General features: G+C 37.4%; 2 protein-coding genes across 2 annotated transcripts; both read right to left on the reverse strand.

Moving 5' to 3' along the window:
- Window positions 1-163: 163 nt before the first annotated feature.
- On the reverse strand, window positions 164-10946 carry LOC116307442 (CD63 antigen). Its single transcript, XM_031717698.2, has 8 exons — window positions 10861-10946; window positions 8627-8714; window positions 6574-6762; window positions 5445-5519; window positions 4899-4997; window positions 4019-4180; window positions 1681-1764; window positions 164-666 (listed from the first exon to the last, which is right to left on the reverse strand). Exons 2-8 carry the CDS (start codon window positions 8690-8692, stop codon window positions 604-606), a joined length of 738 nt encoding a protein of 245 aa, XP_031573558.2. The 5' UTR covers window positions 8693-8714; window positions 10861-10946; the 3' UTR covers window positions 164-603.
- A 141-nt stretch (window positions 10947-11087) lies between these two features.
- LOC116307444 (tetraspanin-8) lies at window positions 11088-19304 on the reverse strand. Its single transcript, XM_031717701.2, has 8 exons — window positions 19153-19304; window positions 18339-18417; window positions 15248-15436; window positions 15004-15078; window positions 14206-14295; window positions 13455-13592; window positions 12756-12839; window positions 11088-12342 (listed from the first exon to the last, which is right to left on the reverse strand). The coding sequence occupies exons 2-8, from the start codon at window positions 18399-18401 to the stop codon at window positions 12292-12294; spliced, it is 690 nt and encodes a 229-aa protein (XP_031573561.1). The 5' UTR covers window positions 18402-18417; window positions 19153-19304; the 3' UTR covers window positions 11088-12291.
- Between the last annotated feature and the right edge of the window lie 1813 nt (window positions 19305-21117).

Raw genomic sequence — 21117 nt, forward strand, 5'->3', positions numbered from 1 at the left:
TTAACGCTCAATATTTATGCTCTCTATAGAATTTCGGCGAAAAGGATCAAGATAAAAAGACAAAACCTTGTTATTATAGAAACCAAAATAAATGTTAATGAAAAAAAATTAATTCATGTTTGTTCGTGTTGCATCGTCTATCACTACAGAAAAACTCAACTGATGTCTATAAAATGCAATTTTATTTAGCAACGCAAGGTTTTACCTGTATAGTGTTTTAGCAACGCAAGGTTTATAGTTTAAGAGGGCTGGGGGGGAGGGAGGGAGGGAGGGAGGGAGGGATAGGTACATGTTAAGTCCCTTGCTTACGTGAAGCAGATATTTTTTCAACCCGCAAATTTTTCTTTGTGGATAAATCCATGGGGGCATTGGGATGGGAGGGGGCTTGCTATATCAAGTCTAGGTTTTGTGCTACTCTGGGGTAGGGGTGCGTGGGGACTGGGACGAAAGTTTGAATCTCTTTCCCCCTTGACACGCTTATGTAATAATTATCATCGCTAAGGGATATTGGATCGAATATTAGTTTATAATACGTCTAGAAAACTAGATGTGGATGAGTGACTGGTGAGTGCAAGAGAAGTGGTTTCAGCCAGACCATGCTGTCTACGCTGCAGTTTCCTTTCCGATCCTCCGGACTAGACATATCGCAAAGATCATACCAAGGATCTGGGGGAAAATAGGAATACATAAATTGAATGTACACCACTTTGATAGAACCCCTGCACTAGTACGAAAATAGAACATTCGTAATTTAGTGAGAAAGGAATACATTAAAAGACAAAAGAAAACGTTCAGCTTCAGTGATCTTCTTTTGTTTTTTAATATAATTCCTATCCCACTAAATCACTAACGTTCTATTTTCGTATTAGTGCAGGGGTTCTATCATATTGGTTTTCAAAAACCCGCAAAACAAAGTGTAATAACTAAGGTGTAATAAATTGTAATACACCAAAAACACAAAAGAAAATCAAAAGAAAATGCGGACAATAAAGTCTATTAAAGTGTAATACGCTAAAGGGTATTTCACGGGTTTTTGAAAACCACTCTATTCAGCAGATCACGATAAAATAGATGAAGCTGATGTGAAAAGATAACAGAAAGAGTAAAAGAAAGCGAGAAGGACTAAGGAAGTGAAAAAAGAAGAGAAGAAAAAAGAACGAGAGAAAGAATTTGAAAAATTCAAAAAGGAAGAAGAAAGAAGAGAAAAAGGGAAACGAAAAGAAAAACAAAAGTCGTAAAAAGCAACTAAGAGTGAATAGTTTTAATTTAGGAAGAAAAATCATGTATCATGCCGATCGATTCTTCATGAAAAAAGGTTATTATTTTGGGGTCATACTGTGCAACTGATTAAATTTTACGTCGCCAATAAAAACTTGATAGAGCCCTTGCTTAACAGGCAGCACACTAACCAACCAAGCCACACTTGCTTCTTAAAACAAGTGTGTGAGGTCACTGAGGATCAAACTATGGACCTCATGCTTAGCAGGCAGCACACTAACCAACCAAGCCACACTTGCTCCTTAAAACAAGTGTGCGAGGTCACTGAGGATCAAACTATGGACCTCTTGCTTAGCAGGCAGTGCACTAACCAACCAAGCCACATACAAGTTCTGCTAACGCGCCTTGACAATTCTGATCTACTCAAGAAAAGTAACAGCAAGGGTTTCCATAGCAACTAACCTGAATGACGAGAATAGCCACTGCTACCCCAGCCACAGATTTCAGGTTTTTCATGATCGTGTCTTTGAGAGTATTATAACACCCCTGAAACCAAAACAACATGAAACAAAATTTATTATAAAAAACTATTAATAACATTCTTTTTAATTGGTTGGTGGCAAGTGATTTATGACGGCAAACACCATGTCATTTACATTTACATTTACCAGTTAGGTCATTCGCTCAATACTGAGCAATTTAGACCACGCGTAATAGTTATTAAAATAATTAAATAATAACATATTGATAATAGAATAAATAGTAATAAATAATAATTGTCCAACATGCTAATAAATGTCTGCAACTGCATTTTTAAATGCTACAAGTGAGGTTGCTAGTGTTACTTTCTTTGGGAGTTGGTTCCATTCAGAAAATGTTCTTGGGTAGAACGAGTAATTGTAATAATCCTTTGTGGCCATAGGCTGGGTATACACATACTTCGCACTTGCACACTTTCTAATTTTCTTTGTTTGTGTCTAGAATAATGGCTTTTGTATTCTAATTCTTATTATTTAAAAGAAATAAAATACTTCATGATAATTTGTCTTATCAACCATAGATTTAATACATATGTTCCGAGCTTTCGGAAAGCTTTCGAAAGCTCGGAACATATGTATTAAATCTATGGTTGATAAGACAAATTATCATGAATGTAACAACAACCAACAAGGAACTATTTGAATAAAATACTTGTTTGGTGTGTAGGTAGTGTGCAGTTATAAAGCACTTGGGATTGGTCTAGTCTGCTATTTCTCGTGGTTCTCCTTAGGCTAACACTTGCAACATGTTCTACCAATGCAGGGGCGTATTCAGGGGGGTCACAGGGTGCCCGTGACTCCCCCTTTCAAAGCCAAAAAAACCTAACCGGACGTTGATGCAGTGTGTGAAGATTTGTTTAGACTTAACTTAAGCAGTCAAGAAAATCAGTTTTCTCGCTACTCGGAGCCGTCTTTTCGTTTTGTTTCAAATAAAAATCGTATAAAATCGAAATTATCCATTGGGCTTCCTGATCAAGACGTTCTATATGTGGCGATGCACATTACCAAAAGCAAAAAGCCCGCGAAACCTCACAAAACAATAGATTGCTATGACGTCATATCGACGTCATATGACGTCATAGTGACAATGGTATGTAAGCCCCCCCGAATTACAAATCCTGGATACGCCCCTGCAATGAAACCTTTTCAAAAGTATCATGGATCACTTCTTTCTCTTTTACTCCGACGAAGGACTAGCGTCCGAAACGTCAGTAAGTTTTTTCATCTTTTCACGGTGTATAATTTACCTTTTCATCATTACTGTATCATGGATACGTGGGATGTGTGGCTAACAGAAAAAAACCCATGCACAAGAAATCACACTTTTTCTGCATTTCTTTTCTATCTACTTTCATGTAAGCCCTCACAAACAATTTTCCGAAAGGTGCATTCCACAAAAAAGACTTGAACATTTCACATGAAACATGAATCCAAAGTGAATAGAAAGCACACAAAAAAATTCATGCGAAATCTGAACCTGAAGTGAATCAATCGAATGAACATCTTTTGCCTATAATCTCATCTTATTCCCATCCTTTACGTGCGTTTGTCCTATGGGGTGTCTTCTAGGTGGTAGTTCAAGGGTCTAGGGAGAGGGTACAGTACTTTACTCAATACCATTTTCATTAAGGGTCGAAGATCGAAGAATGCTCCAGTATGTAACTGGGCAAGGTTCTCCGGCTTAAACTACTACAGTCGTCTACTATATTATTTTGAAACTTTATGAAAAACCTGTAAGGCACGAAATTAACATTTAAGCCCACTAGCAAAACCTTGCTAGTAAGTTTTGTTCTCTTTAGCAAAAATTTCAAAGTCACTAGCGATCGGACGCAGTGAATAACAAACGTCACTTGATGCAGGTTCTAAACTTTTCAGTCCTTCAATTTCTGGACTGTGGTCATACTCGAAAAACTTAGCTAGTTAAATTTTTTGTCACTCGCTTATCACTAAATTTCACCAGCATTTTTGATTGATTGATTGAAGATTATTAATGAGGGTGACACGTGACAGTAATTTTGTTAACTGATTAACTTGTGGCCTTCCAAGTTGGCGAGTTTGGGAGCGTTATTTTCGTTTCCTGAAGCTGTATCATTACCTTATTGTGTATTTTACTCAAATCCTTTCGATTCTTGGGATCATAAAACTTTGCTCCATAGCCAGACTCTTTTCAGATTTTCATGTTTTCATCCAATGTGTGTCTAGGTAGGGGGTAGGGGGGGTCAAGGGTGTGGGGACGGGGCTTAACAATATAATGATAGTACCTGCTGGTGTATTTTACTCAAATCGTTTGGCTTGTTGGGATCATAAAACGTTGCTCCACAACCAGATTCTTTCTTCACACAGCAGGAGTCGGGTACAGAGGTGATGTTGTACTTGGGGTTAAGGACCCAGTCACGGTAGGACAGGACACCGCAGCACTTTTCCTGTAAACAGAAAGTGGTAATTATAACCTAACAAATGTATTCTATATAGGCTACCCAAAAGCAATACCCAAAGGGGAACCAGCCTATCCCATCATGTTACAACATGACACCAATGCACTTTTTTCTTTAAAAAGAATGTGGTTATATATTATGACCTTACAGAAGAGGATGAATATGTACACGTTCGTATTTTGAACGAGCTTTATAACCTCTTGGACGACACGTGTTTAAATAAACTATTGATTGATTGATTACAGGCATCCCAGCCACTTTTTAGACGAATTTGATAGGAAATATAGGCTGTGCAAGTTCTAAATATAGGAAAATATAGGATGTTTTCCCAAAAATATATGCACTTCATAGTAGCTAAGATAGCTTTTCAGGTGGCGTAACCAGGTATTGGGGTGCACAGGCAATGATTTGCAGAACTAAAAAGCCATAATAAAAACAGAACCAAAAAAAAAAAAAAAAGGAAATATAGGAGGTTTTCTTTAAATATAGGCCCTTTATAGGATCCTATACGAATGATAGGAAATATAGGATATATAGGAGGTCTGGGATGCCTGTGATTACACTATGCAGCCCCCCAAAGACTACACACCCAGAGGGGACCCAGCCTATCCTATCACAATAAAGCAGTACACCACAACACTTTTCCTGATAAAAGAATATGATTACACTAACTATAACCTTACAGGAGTGAAAAAGTCCATTTTACCTTTTCTTGCAGCATATCAACAAGTTCTGTAGTTCTTTCATCCTTGCCATACTTGTTAGCTATGGTGTCATTGATGTCTTTCTCAAGAGTGTTGGCAATCTGGAAAAAATACCACCAAAATACAAGCAGCGTTAAAAAGGGTGGTGCATACTGGTCTAGCTTTGGTGTAAATAACACTGCATAAGGCATGATGAACAAAAGATATTTGTACCCAAGCTAGACCACAATGTACCTTGTTCCCTATATATATCCCAGGTCTAGCATGATCAACATCATATAAGGGCTTGTGAACAGAAGAAGTTTGTATCAGCTAGACCAGAATTCACCATGTTCCTTATCCCAGGTGTGGAGCAAACCTCACAAAAGAGCTTGTTATGAGGAATGTTGGCTGTAAAATTATTTCAGTTTTTATATCAATGAAGGGTTTCCTTCATTAATTGTTTACTAGTTCTACCTTTCTCTAGATCTCTCGATTCCCTTTCCCATTGCTATTATGGCAACAAAAAATGCAATACTCTCCCTTGTTGGTCAAGATTAAATACTCACCTCGTCACGATGCTGATAAGCAAGAGCAGCTGCAGTAATCTCCAGGATCAGGAGAACAAGCAACAAAACAAAGAACTGAAAAAAGGAATATACAACCAAGATAATTAACAGGTGGATACTTTAGACAGTGAGGGGGGCAGGTAGGTGAAGGGGTGGGGGGTTATTTCTCCAAAAATTATTTCAATTTTGTTCCTTAGATACTATATTAATAATGTAATAATAATAATAATAATATATAATAATATTAAAATATGTGATTGAAGTAAAATAAGAAATAAATATTTACAAGATCATAATTTGTTAAGAACTGATCAGAGTGTAGATTATAATTGTAAAAAATTTCAAATATTGATACTAAATAGATAACATTCATATAAAAAAAAACCCTAAAATACATAGAGTATAAACATTACGATAATAATAGTCCTAAAATTCAAAATCTTCCGCAGCAATTATCGAGTTCATAAAGTCAGTTTCTTATACATTTGATCTTGAATGTCTGACTGTTCTAGAACCCCTGGGACAGAGTAAAGCAGATCTCTCAATAAAGCAAAAGGCACTCTGGAGCGTACCTGGTACCTGTTATGGTAAAAAATTAACTAACAAACAACTCTGCTCACACACAGAGCTAAGTGCAAACTGGGGAGACGTTGGCGAGGAGGTGGTGGACACATTAGCTGCACTATGCCACCTAGCTATGCTTTTCTTAGAGGGGCCCTTGGATGAAAATCAATGAAAATTGGAAATGATTTGAAACTTAGTTGAACTTTTTTTTTTGAATTTTGTATGGCCCCAGTATAGTAGTAGCCAAGCAACATATTTTCTTCACAGTCTAAAGTGGCAGAAAAAATTGACTATTTTATTCAGCATCTAAATTGTGAGTAAATGACATCGTTTACTCAACCCTATTGTTCAAACCACTTGTAAACCAAAATTTCTCAACTGCAAGTGGCTTCCAGACTAAAATATTCCCTAATCTGGTTTTCGTAATCATAAATTTGTCATATTATTAATATTATCCTTGAATACGTACAATTATTTGGAACTTCAAAAATTGAGGCTTTTTCATCCATATTATATTATAACTCTTGAAATTATAAAATAGGTGGGTGCACTAGAATATACTTACAATGATCAGAAAGCACTTGTTCTCTTTCCAAGCCCCACAACATCCAAAAAACGAAATGACAGCAATGATTACGCCAACTGCAATAACGAGGCGTGAACCAGATGTAAAGTCAGATCTAGAGATGCCGGAATAGGAGCCATACTTTGCTTCAGCATATGCACCAACTCCAAGAAGCACTATGCCAAATACCTATGAAATATTATTAACTTGTTCAAAATTTAAATTCATAATACATACAGTATGAGTGGCCGTGTTGTATCAGAAATACAAACTTGAGGCGTTAGCTAAGAGTTTGTATATCTGATACAACACGGAGTCGACACGAATACTGTAGATTGCTTATGTCAAACCTCTAGGTTAATTAGTATAGGAAATCGCACGATCTCGAGTACAATTTGGAAATTAATAGACACGAGTAATGTTTTGAAAGTTCATGTAATTGCATGAGCCTTTAGGCGAGTACAATTAAAGAACTTTCAAAACATTACGAGTGTCTATTAATTCCAAATTGTACGAGAAGATCGTGTGATTTTTTGTTTATAGTTCAGTCAACAAAATTTCAGTAAAAAATGCGAACCGACGCCGTTCATCTTTGTCTATTTGGCAGACGATTTCCAGTCCATCGTGCAACTGAAATGCATAAAAAAGATTAGTTCTTACGGCTTTAAAATTTTATTTATGTTTTTTATGTACAAAATGATAGAAAATAATGTTTTGACATTGTTTTGGCCGTTTTGCCATAGCGACTTAATTCGGTACTCCTATGGAGTACAATTAACTGCTATAATTGTACTCCTCTTGACCAATCAGAGTCGAGTAATTTTGTTGAGTGTACTATGAGTTCCTTAATTGTGTTTCACTAAAATTTTCAAAATTAAAGTGAATCTGGCCAAGAAAATCCAACTTAAAGTTTATGCAAATGAACACAGTTTTGTATCAGATTTACAACACTCTTCACAGGTCGTGATTTCTGTTGATGTGTTTTCCTCATGAATTATTAATGAGGTTGACAATTTCTATATAACATATAGAGACTGTAAAAAAATATACAATAGATTAATAAAATAATTTTAAATTTGTGTGTGAAGCTTTTGAAATGTTTTAGATCACATGTCATTATATTTTCCTTGAGTATTAAATTCGTTCTGCCATTTTAAATCCGAAGATTTCAAAGAAAGAGTTTATTCTGGAGTGCCAATTTGTAAGCTTTCACTACTGGCTGAGAACCTGTGAAAATCCTGTGAAAAATGTCTGTATTTTTGAAATTTCACAGGTTTTTCACGGGATTCTCACAGGTTCTCAGCCAGTAGTGTGTGTATACATGTGGTACATATACCGGGGGGGGGGGGGGGATACTCTCCTATATTTGCTATATGGGTACGTGCCGTCATATGGGTATGGTTTTCAGCGATTCTACTCTGGAACAGGGTAAATGAAATTGCGCTTGCTCTGGGACAGGGTATATGAAATCACGCTCTCTCCTCTCTGGAACAGGGTATCTATTTTCAGAATACCAGAACAGGGTATGAATTTCAGAGATTTTACTCTGGAACAGGGTCAGAGTTCAGTGGGCTCAGCGGCACATCCCTACCCTAAACGGGCAAGAGTACCCCCGGGTACATATACACAAGGTTCGTGCTGAGGTAACCACTTAAAATTCAAGGACTATTCAAAGGTGAGTATACAAGGACCCAAATATGAAATTTCAAGGAGTATGTTCAGCTAACTATGCCAAGGTTTTACACGGTGGTTGCACATGGCCGACTTTAAGATTTTCCAATCTTTCTGACTAGATCTATTTCAGAACCATGCAAGTAATGATCAAAGCAAAAATTCAAGGAGTTTTCAAGGAGTTTAGCTAAAATCATAAAATTTAAGAGCTTTTCAAGTGCCCTTGAAAACGTGAATTAAATTCAAGGAGTTTTCAAGGAGTTTAAGGAGTAGCATGGACCCTGTATACACCTTATGGACAGCCAACCGTATGTGTGCCAAGTCACCGTATGAGCCTTAAATTGTTATCATGATTTTTTAGTATACTTTAATATATACTCACAAAGAACAAAAAGTTGAAAAACAAGACAAGAAACTTGATAATTCTCCCTCCTCCTTCGACAGCCATGTTGATACGTTAGCTAGCAGACCTGAAAAATGCATGGAGATACAAAAAACTGTGAAACAAAGATTTGTAGATCAAATGAAAAATTCAATGTGTGCATATATATTTCATATTATAGAAAAGTGTGCATCCGGCATGCATGAATGCATGCTAGTTAGTGGATGACACCTTATATAGCTATAATTCATGATATTAATATATATACATGCATATACTTGACATGCATGCACTATCCTGAGCTTCATTGGCATACACTTAATTGAAAAAACCTTGTCGGGTTCAAAAAAAGGTTATGACATCAAAGCTAAGACCGAAGGAGCAGCATGGAAAGACAAACAATTATGCTAATTTTATGCATATTGCAGTTTTCCCTTCCTGTGCACATTTTATGCATCATGGCTTAGGCATGTTGTTAATCTATATATATGGTCGACCGACTTTGCTCTACTAGTGCATTTTTACATGTCTATATGCAAATATAATACACATCTCAGACGTACCCAAAATCCTTTTCGGTCTTAGCTTCGATGATTATGACCTTCTTCGAACCCGACTACATTTTTTCAATTAGGGTGTATATATATATAATAAAACAAAGTTGTTTTAAAAAAAGTACACAAATATACACCAACATATGGTCGCTATTTACAGCTTATATGTGACACTTTTTGGAAAATGTAGAAAAATTATCTAGAAATATATAATAATGTATATACTTAATTTAATAGTTTCATACAAGCTTATATAGAGTACAGTTAATTTTGTTTAAGCTATATATGTATATAGCTAGCTATACAATATAGGTAAAAACTTTCATTAGATATAATATAATTACTTCTTTAAGCTCTTGCAATGCATGCACTAGTAAAAAAAGGTGCTAATCCATTAACACAATAAGAGTGGGTTACGCTGGCTTGTTGCCATGAAAATTAGATTTAATTGGAATGTAATATTTGCTTTTATATTAGTTCACAACTCTATAACACCATATAGTATAATATATAATTTATATAAATAGCAACAATTGATGATCTGATTATGAATAACGTACTTTTTGTATTTTCTTTGCTGATTTTTGAATTTGAGACAACATTTCAACTGCTGCCCAGCAGTCAGGTCTCAAGAGAGTCATGGTTCAAGGCAACCTCAGCTGGGCCAACACTCAGAAGCTTATTACGGATCTTAAATTGACTGAGGAGAAGGTACTGCCTTATGAAATTACATTGGCAATAATGGTTAGACCTTCAGGTAATTGACTATTAGAGACGTTCATTTGAAGTGGACCACAAGTTTTTCAGTTGAATTACACTGTCAAGTGTCAATAATCTTCTATAACAAAATTGGTTTCATTTGAATTTAAGCTTCATTTGGAAGTGTTGGAAAACCGGTAAAAAAATTTTTAGCTTAAAAATTGTCGTCTTAATATTGGTTAACCTTTTATGTACTGTTATAATGACTATATATACCCTCCAGCTATACTAGCAGAGAGGTCTTGCACTTAGCTTGTCTACAACTAAAATAACAGTCATAGTATATTATAATAAAGCGAAAAGACTCAAGACGTGACAAAAAGACTAGGTAAGTATTTTCACTTTAATGATGTTTTTGGCAGCACCTTCCGTTGAGACGTCAAAAAAGACGTACGACGGAACGCTTTATTTATAGGGGGCCATGAATATTACAAAATAAAAACACTCCAAATGCTTAATTTTCAACTGCATCGTCGCTTAGTTAAGTAAAAATTTTCAAATAAATCATCGGATACTGCAAGGGCTTAACTCTGCATTAATCTTTGCTATGGCGCTGTGAATCTGCGTCAAAAGTTATTCAAATTTTTTGAAGACAACTTTCAGTTTTTCGAGATGTTTTCTCGCCAACAGGTGGTCTGAACTGGTCGATTAAATTATGCAAAATGTTGGTGATCTTTCGTAAGATTTTACAAGGTTTTTACCCCAAAAAAGGATAAACAATAAAAAGGGATTCGAAGTTTTGATTATTTACGCGTCCTTACTTTTGAGCTTAACATCGTGCACGAAAATTTCTAAGACTTACGACATTTGGAGCAGAAAGTAAGCCTAATGAATTGTAAATTGTACATCAAACAATTGATGCCACATAAAAGATAAGTTTAAACCACAAAAAGATCATAAAAGGTCATAAATTAACTGTACCTTCAATTTCTAACAGCTTCGTTAAACCTGAACCACCACCCAAGTAGAAGAGTACGCAGTCAATATAAATGACCTATTATAAACATTCTAAATATGTATTATTCGCTCGTGATTGGTCGAATGGAGGTCCTTATCAATAGTATGCAAATAACATTTGACACAGGGAACCCAATATGAAATAATTTTCCCGCCGTTATATCATCTCGAAAAAAAACCACACGACTGTCTTTACAAACCACATATATTTATTCAGTATTTATTCCGTATTTATTCAATATGGCGGAAAATGATCGAGTGACTCGAAAAATCACATAAATGCGTCACTTATTAGCCATTCTAAGGTTGAGGGAAAATTGGATCAAGTTGATATTGCATTGCATTGTGGGACTTTTAACGCGCCTAAAATAATCCCATAATGCCCTGCAACTCGACCTGGTTTCCCCCAACCTCGCCATGGCTTATAGTAGTCCAATATGTATTATTAATATTAAAAGCGTTTCTGACCAAAGTTAGTATTTTACAAGGGATGAAGGACTGAAAGGATGGGTTAGAAATTTCGATCGTTGATGCACATAAAAGATTGACAGCTGAAAAGATAACGATGAAAAGAAATACAAGTTTTCTCTTAATCCTCCTAAACTCTTAATTCTTGCTGTTTATAACATCCTTCGGCTTCCTTCTTCCTTCTCCCTTCCCCGTTTCTCCCTTCCCACGAATATAAGCCCTTTCTGATTATAGACCCCTTGCATGTGACGCCAAAGCAGCTCAATCTGGGGGACAAAACAGAAGAATTCAGATTTAGCCTGCGTGCAACCGAACTAAGGCCCCGTCCACACGTATCCGGAAATTTTTGTATCCGCAAATTATTTTTTGCGGATACGAAAATGTTTGCGTCCATACGCAGCGTATTCGAATCGTTTTCACCGTCCACACGTATCCGTTTTCTTAAAATTTGCGGATACGGATACAAAAATTTGCGGACACGTGTGAACGGGGCCTAATTAACTGTCACACGAATTAAAAGGTCCGGCTGCACGCAGGCTAACCAGATTGAGCTGCGTTCCCGGTGCTGCAAGATGCCCACGAGTAAAAGTCTAGAGCTCATTAGTGCGATTTTACGGATATATCACACCATTGAATGCCGAGAAATGGTTTTTATTTTTATCACATTTTTTCTAAAGGTTGTCTTATACAAACGAAAAAAAAAAGCATTTTGAAACAATTTGTCAAATTTCAAAACATCATTCATAAGTATCCTAACTGTTTCGACTTAATATATGTCAGTGAGTTGTTTCAGTTTTATTACTATATCTATTTCTTTCGGTAGCCTGTGTTTTACTAACATTAAGAAAAGAGTTTATTCTTTTCAATTATAGCAGTTTAAAGCCTAATATATCTAATTACTGTTTAATTAAGACCACTTGATAGCCTTTAGGAGGAGATTCTACAGATCAGGAACATAGCAAACACCATACCAAGAATCTGCAAGAAATGATATGTTGGGTGCTGTTAGTACGGCGACGCGGATAGACGGACTACTGACTCATTGTTTAACATATGGACACACACACAGACAGACAGACACACAGACAGCCACACAGCCATGCACACAAAGACTAACAAACAGACAGACGGAAAGAGAAATAGTTAGATTGATGGAAGAATGGATATACAGTGACAGTAAAACTTTTACAAGAAATGTTTTTCTAATATCGAAAAAATAAAGCAAAGGCAGCCCAGAAAGAATTGAAGACCACATATCGACGGATAAAAATGCATAGCTCAATCGGCTTCAATCCGGTTGACCCGAGAGATCGACCGAACGACACCGTAGCTGATCGATCACCGCGACCGAGTGAATCCATACATACATACATACATACATATATACGTACCTGAATAACGATTAAAGTGATAGCCAATGCAGCAATAACCAAAAGCTTGTCGTAGAAGTACGTCTTTAACGCCGGGGCACAACCCTGTCAAAATACATTGTGAGAATATGTTACTAGCCTTCGGAATCTGCAACCTGTGCGCATGCGCTGTTTGATAGGGAGATATCGCAGAGCACCAAACAACACAGGCTACTGAATCCAAATTCCTGTAAGAGCAGCTAAAACGCTAAAACTAGCCAAGTTGACCTTCAGAACGAACTCAAGGTCAACCAATGAGTGAGGATTCTTAAAAAATTGTATATTGATAAAAATTTCCGTCTCGATGTTCCGCCAAGAAAACCCATGAAATACGAATTCTTCATACTTTGAATTCATCCGTAAATGCTCTAGACGAGCTTGGATTTTCGTTTTAATCGACAAGAGAAATCTATAGTGTACTCAGCCCCTGCTAGGAAAATGTTAGTCAAAAATGGTTGACCCATAATTCCTTTCGGGGAATGCTGTCAACTCAGCTGCACTGCACGAGGTAAAAAGCAATAATAAAAGTGTTGTTGGTGAGGTAGATAACATGGTGCATTATAGTCTACCGTGAGTAAAAGCATCTTTTTGTTCATTATGTCTTATATGGTGTAGTTTGTACCCAAGCTAGACCACAATGCAACTGTTTACAGAACTCATACAAGCACGCCATTTTCTTACCGCTTTGTAGTAGTAGTTTAGAGTAAAAGTGCTGCACTGGTCTTTGCTAACACCCTCACAATTGCAGGAATCTGGTGGAAATCGTAGTTTTTTAATTGATATCCAGTCCTCTGGTCCTGATGCTCCACAACACTTGAACTGTGGAGTATAGATGTGATAATATCAAGTTTAACGCTTGCAACACATTAAAATATGACCTCATTGAGGAATTTCTATTACGCGTGCAACGTTAAACAGGAATCCCTGTTAGCTTGGGTGAAAGGTTTCTTCCCATTCAGCCCACGTGTCATTCCCTTGAATATAATTCCTTTGTTTAGAGGGTGCCCATGAGAAGACAAGTTAAATATGGATGCAACTCAAGCAAGGATTCTTATTCATGATCCTCTTCTACAAGCTTGTTTTAACTCCTGATTAATTCCTTGCAAAATGGAACCTTCTCAAAAAGAACTTGGACGCGAGGCTAACATGAAAATACAAAAGAAATAACAAGTTTTCTCGACATAATTTGTGATATTTGTTTGCTGTTGCTGCTGTCGCTGTCACTGTTGTTGTTGCTGTCATTGTTGTTTGTTGTTGTTGCTGCTGTTGCTGTCGTTTTTGCTGTCGCTGCTGCTGTTGTTTTTGCTCTTGTTGCTTCTGTTTTTGTCATTGTTGTTGTTGTCATTCATTGTTGCTATTGTCGTTGTTGTTGTTGCTCTTGTTATTGTTGTTAGTGTTGCCGTTGTTATTGATTTGTTGATAGTCACAGCACCTCTTTTTGCAGGTCATCGATTTCTTTCTCGTATTTCGTAGGATACTCCTTGATTTTGTTTTCGATGTCCTTCTTGATGTCCGCTTCAATCTGTTGAAAATAAAAAAATCGTGTTACGTTTATTGAACTCTGCAAAGCTCTAGCCTACTGCATCCTTAGAAGCAAGTTGAAAGCGGTCTTTACGCCTTCACAAGCATGATCTGGGGTCCGATGCTGAACATTTCATTCCCTTCGATTTAATTAGGGCGCAGTTTCCATGAAGTCGAACCGATCGGTCCGAGTAGCCAGTTCTGAAATGGTACGCATCAGTTCTTAGAACTGCTCCGCGCCGCATTAATCCAGTTCTAAGAACTTACGCGCGCGCGTGCACCATTTGAGAATTGGCCGCCTGAATCGATCGGTTCGACTTCATGGAAACTGCGCCCTAAATAACTGAACCAAACCGCCTTCGTCATGTCGAAACAAGAACTTTACTCAGATATCTCTGGTCTCCTTGCTTCCCAGAAAAAATTGCATAACTTCCTGAGTTTGCAAACGACCTTTTCTTGGGTTTTCACCTCGACTATGCAAAACCATTGTATTTGATTTTTGCGAGCGCGCAATATGAATAATATCAGTATTAAATAATATCAGTATCAAATTACCGGACCAACGGAGATTCAACAAACCACCGAAGTCGGAATGTTTCCTTGGAAAAATATTTTAGAGCCCCCTCCCCCCCCTCTCCCCCTCCTTCTCCTCCGAGCCCCAATTTCTTCGACTCATCCCAGTCTGTGTCCATATCTATTGATCACGTACCTCATCCCTGTCCTTGTATCCCAGAACAGCAGCGGCAATCTCCAGGCCAAGCAGGACGAAGAGTAGCACGAAGAACTGAAATAATATTAATGATGATGATGATGATGATGAATTTGCTTTGAATTCAGTTGATGGGTGTATAAAACCCAGACAACTCGACTAATTTTGGTAGCTGTCTAAGTCGCGTACGCAATTATGAAAATGGGTGCAAAATCTTCTAAGAACTCCTCCATGTCCAACTTACAATTATCAGCATAAATCTGTTTTCCTTCCATGCGCCACAGCAACCAAAGAATGAGATAACTGATATGATCACACCAACAGCTATCAATAGATGCGAGCCAGTGGCGTAGTTAGTAGACGTGAAGATCACATAAGGACCAAACCTGATCTCTGCATATGCTCCGAATCCAAGGAGCACGATCCCGAACACCTACATAAATAGATTAAGTTTAATAATGATAAGCTTTATCATATAATTATGAGATTTGAGATTTAGCTGCGTTCACGACCTTTTCTAAGCTCGACAAACATATTGCATTGTGGTCTAGCTTGGGTACATACGTCTTTTGTTCGTCATCATGCGTTGTGTGGTGTTGTTTGTTCCCAACCTAGACCACAATGCAATATGTTTGTCGAGCTTAGAAAAGGTGTCGAATGCTGGGTTTCAATCAGCTGATAAAAGTCTTTGAATCTCATTATCTGCTCCAAATATGTTGGTCAAACACTTTCTTTTTTTACCATATGTTCCTTATTTTGAGGGGCACAACGAGAGTTATATATATATATATATTTGTTGTTTGTTTTTCAGGGGGGCCGGAAGCTAAAAATCTTTGGGGGGCACTGCAAAAATCTTTGGGGGGCACTGCAAAAATCTTTGGGGGGCACTGAAGATTATATTTAACGCTATGTGATAATGACAATGTTTTGTTTGATTGCAGACGCATGCGCCATAAAACAATGGCTAAGAACCCCCCGGCCCCCCCGGTTCCGCCGCCCCTGTTTTTGTTTTTTGTTTTGTTGTTATAGTTGTTGATTTGTGTTTTCAAAACAATAGATAGAGCTAGTGCTAGCGGTCGTCCCCCTACCATCTCCCCCTCAGTTTTGCAGACGTTTGTATTCCTACGCCACTATTTCAGATCAGCTGCTGTACAATAATTGAAAACTTTCAGCGCTTTTTTGTGTGAGGCTCTTAAAATTCTGAAGTGCTAGCACGGAATTTACATACGACAACACGGAACACCCTCAAACCGATTCACATTCACATACAGTCCATATCATTAACGTTGTCCACCGAAAAAAGACATTTACACACATACACATTTACACCTTTAGACTAAAAGAAATATCACGTGTTTCATTATGTATTCTTTGCCTCGTGTGCGTCAGCCTGAACTTTAAATGTAATATTCAACTCGTGAATCGAAAATCCAGAATGCCCCGACCATTTAGTAACGATTTAAGAAGGAGAATGGTATTTCAGCGTTTGTTTTATGCCAGGACGTTCGAGGAAGCAAGTGATATTTCTTTTAGTGTAAATGTGTAAATGTGTAAATGTGTAAATGTGTAAATGTGTAAATGTGTAAATGTGTAAATGTGTAAATGTGTAAATGTGTAAATGTGTAAATGTGTAAATGTGTAAATGTGTAAATGTGTAAATGTGTAAATGTGTAAATGTGTAAATGTGTAAATGTGTAATGTGTAAATGTGTAAATGTGTAAATGTGTAAATGTGTAAATGTGTAAATGTGTAAATGTGTAAATGTGTAAATGTGTAAATGTGTAAATGTGTAAATGTGTAAATGTGTAAATGTGTAAATGTGTAAATGTGTAAATGTGTAAATGTGTAAATGTGTAAATGTGTAAATGTGTAAATGTGTAAATGTGTAAATGTGTAAATGTCTTTTTTTGGTGGACAACGTTAATTGTTTTTGTGGTAAATTGCTTTTTTTAAATAAGATCGAGATAATGATTTATGGGTTTGCAAAATTAACTATTATAGATCTCGTTAACAAAGCCAACGTTCCTCTCGATCAGCACCGAAAAGAGGATCTCGTTTCTTGGTGCTGACCAAGAGGAAGGTGGGCTCTGGATACGGCTGTGATAAAGTGAGTGGCGCATGCGTGCCTTGCAGCGATCGGGATGTTTTCTAGAATTTTGATTGAACGATTTTTTTTTTTTAGCGTAATGTGATTGGCCTGGTAATGCCATCACTGTGTCCACGCCCTCTGTTCCTGCCATGTTTCGATATTTGATTGAATGGAGAGTAAATCCTTGTGTAATAAGGTGATAGATCCCTTCCGAATTCCAAATTACCGCAAATTACTCATTTGCTCAGGGTTAGCTTCGATTTTGTGCAGAATATTCACGTGTTCCAGTCAAGGTCCGTCAAGTTTCAAAATGTTCGTATTGTTGAAGTTGTGCATTCTTTACTTTTCTGTTGGTATTTGTGAATATTTAAACACAGATTCGAGGCTAAGCTTGAGTGAATGAGTCTGTAATCAAGGAACACAGCGGTAATTTGGAATTCGAAACGGTCTATTAAGCCGGAGTATGCCTTGCCGTGTCACGACCAAGCTTGTGCCGTGAGCTTTTCACAATCATTCGAAAACTGCTCGAATACCAACTCAAAAATGGCTTATGCCAAATAAATTGATTTAGTTATTCTCGGTTTCACTTTATGTGCCAAGCGAAGTGTCCACCTGGTCATAACCAAACATATCTGTCGCCACGAAAAATACTTTAAATCCGATTATTTTATAACGGAAATAGAATTGTGTATCCAACGATAGAACTATTACTTATTGCAAGACAGAAACATGGCAGTGTTGATGGCAATGGATGATGATTACAAATATTTCGTTAAATTGCACCAACGCTCCTAAGAAGACGTGATGCCGTAACGTGTAATCTAAGAATTTGTACATCTAAAAATAAGCTATGTACTTATACCGACAGAATATTTTCTCTTGCTTATACTTAATCTTTTCACGGTTTCGCGCATTTGAGTTAAGTGATATTATGGATATATTTACATGTAATATTCAAGGAAGAACATTAAAAATGTAGTGAATACCAACTACAAAGACAAAGTATAGCGTGATATACGGCTTCACTGTTGGGAACCTGCTTTTTGATTGCCACAGTAAAGCACCACTGTTGTTAGGTTTGGCTCGTTTTGTTTATAATCAATTGTTTGGAAGAGCGAACCGTATTGTCATGTTAACACTATGTATTGTTTTTTAATACCAATGATGAAACTCATTGGGCCATAAGATTAAAGCTAAAATATGAATATTCATCTTAAAAATCCTAATAATTCTTAGCATTACTCACGAAGAAGAGAAAATTAAAGAAGAAGACCAAGTACTTGACACACTTCGTACCGCCGTCGACCATGATGAAAAATGCTCCCCTGAAAATGAATTAAAAACTTGAAACATCTATAAAACAAGACATTTATTTAATACTCTGTCATTTCCTTCCCATTGTGAATCAGTCCGTGTTCAAATACGTAGTTATATATTTGTGAGACGTCATTTCTTAAATCTGTTAAAACTAAAAAGAAAATTACTTTTTACGATTCGAAAATATGAGACGAAGCTACGTAAACTATAAGGTTTTTTACTACGACTTAACGTGTTTCGGCAAAACGTTTGCCATCTTCAGAAACGATTCGTTTTGAATTGACTGACTTTGGTGCTTTTCCTCGCTTTGTGGTGCGTTTTGAAATTATTTAATCGCATCTGTTCAAGCAAAATAAGATGAGTATATTTACTCCAGTTCTGACGCCCTTTCTCGCAAACCGCTTCGAGTTTGAGCTCACATATTCCCAGCCAAATAGACTGATCTTCTGGGCCCGGTTGTACGAAGCCTGGATAGCGCTATCAGCCGACGGATAAATCTTATCCAGTGGATAAATTTATCGGAAAACAGCATCGACTTATCCACTGGATAAGGATTTATCCGCTGGATAGCACTATCAAGGCTTCGTACAACCGGGCCCTGAGTCGGTAGTCCACGTTACTTATAAATCATTTACAAGACTAGGGATTATCATCGCTCAGGCTAAAAATGTGCAGAATTTTCCATAAATTCGAGCCCCTATTTAGCTGAAGTTGAAGCCAAATATGGAAGAAATAAAACGTACCTTTAACTTGTAGTCGTTAAGATAGTGAAGAAATATTTTCGAACCGGTTTTTTTTACTTAGAACGGGAGCGCGCTGTACAACAGATTCAAAACAGCAAATGAAAGATATGGTATAAATATGCATATGGTCGTCGTATTTTAATTGGTCCACAGGAAGCCCACACAATGGCTGTGAAGCAGCAAATTTGAATATATAGAGAAAATGAAGCGGATTCAAAGGATATAATCAGCAGAGCAGAACAGAGCAGAGCAGAGCAGAGCAGAGCAGAGAAGAGAAGAGAAGAGAAGACTTGATTTAACCGGGGAATTGTTTAGGTATATAATGTATCCGCAATTTCACTAAGAGCAATACTTGTAAAACGAGTTAAAGTTGAAATAAACAAAATAGTGATCATAATTTATTTAGTTTTTAATTTGATATTGAATGCAGATTCACTGGTGGTAACTCTGATATCATCACTACATGAGATTGTTCCAAACCTTTGAACCCTCATGTCGGATAGACTTCTTTCCGTAGGTTTCTGTGCTGCAGTTGGGGAATTGCATGCGCACTTTGTTAATTCGTTTATATTCAAATGTTAAAACTCCTTTGAGATTCCACAAAAAAAGCTAACGAAAGGGATTGATTGTGGAAGTGTAGGTATGAAACGTCATCATGCTTGAGGTCTACACGCTAAGTATCGAGAAGAGTAGTATAGGGAATGGGGGTTCCAGCGCAATCTCAACACGGGCAAGACCCGTGTCAAAAATCCACCTACGGAAACAACCCACTCCAAGTGTGGTTGGGGGCAACAGCGCAAATATGTTAGTCTATATATGGAGTGCGAAGAATGTAAGAGAACTTTTAAGAAAGAAGCGGATTTGAAAAAGCATTTGAAAATGAAGACGAAGTGTATGAGCAGTTATGATTGTGGATGTGGTAAGAAGTTTGAGACTAAGGTTAAATTGTTTTGGCATTGTCAGGACTGTGAGTACGACTACGACGACTTAAAAAGTGCTTGGTATTAGGTATAAAATATTTCCTATTATATAGATGGAATCCCAAAGCAACTTCAGCACGGTGTCAATACCCGGTAACGGTGAGATTGACGTTAGACAGTTTTGGCGTCAGTCAGAAAGGAAGGTTAAAAGGACTCTCCGAAAAGGTATAGAAGAATTAGGAGCCCTGAAAGCGAGCATAATGGTAGAAGTAAGTTTGTCAAAAGACGAGGTAATGACGACAGCAATGTTGCGATCAAAGTCGTTAGTGATATTAGAATCCACGAATCTGGATAGGTCACTCAGTGAAGCCTTAGAAGCAATAATGGAGTCGCTGTCTAACTACACGAAAGAAGGATCGGGTTGGACAGTAGAGGAGGTTGAAGGAATAGAGATAAGTATAGCCAGGTACGTACCCATACGAGGGGGGAGTTACGTACCGCTACCAACGTGGGTAGAAAGGAAGAAGGCTATTGTAAACGTGAAGAATGAAGACAATCGATGCTTTATGTGGGCAATCAGGTCTGCACTGTATCCAGCAGAGAAGGATCCCTGTAGGACAAGTAAGTATCCCACAGACGATTTAGAGTGGGATGGTGTGGAATTTCCCATGCAGTTGATAGACATCCCCATATTTGAGGAAATAAACGATCTAGCAATTAACGTTTACGGAGTCAGAGAGCAGACGATAGTACCGTTAGTTCTGTCAAAAAGTAAAGGAGAGCGCGTACATTTATTCTACCACGGCGGACACTACTCATGGGTTAAACACATTAGCAGACTATTCTACAGACATACTAAGCACAAAGGCAAAAAGTACTTCTGCGACTGCTGCTTGCTGTCATTTACATCCTTAAATGCCCTAAAGAAACACGATGAGATCTGCCGCGGAGTCGAAGAAGTGGCGCAACGGATCCAGATGCCCACCAACAAAGAGCTTTCATACGCAGACCATCAAAAGCAGATGCAAGTGCCTTACGTGATATA

The sequence above is a fragment of the Actinia tenebrosa genome, unplaced genomic scaffold (genome assembly GCF_029948245.1).
Source record: "Actinia tenebrosa isolate PJP-AT-01 unplaced genomic scaffold, QUT_ActTen_1.0 PGA_scaffold10__47_contigs__length_13832649, whole genome shotgun sequence".
In the NCBI taxonomy this organism is placed as follows: domain Eukaryota; kingdom Metazoa; phylum Cnidaria; class Anthozoa; order Actiniaria; family Actiniidae; genus Actinia; species Actinia tenebrosa.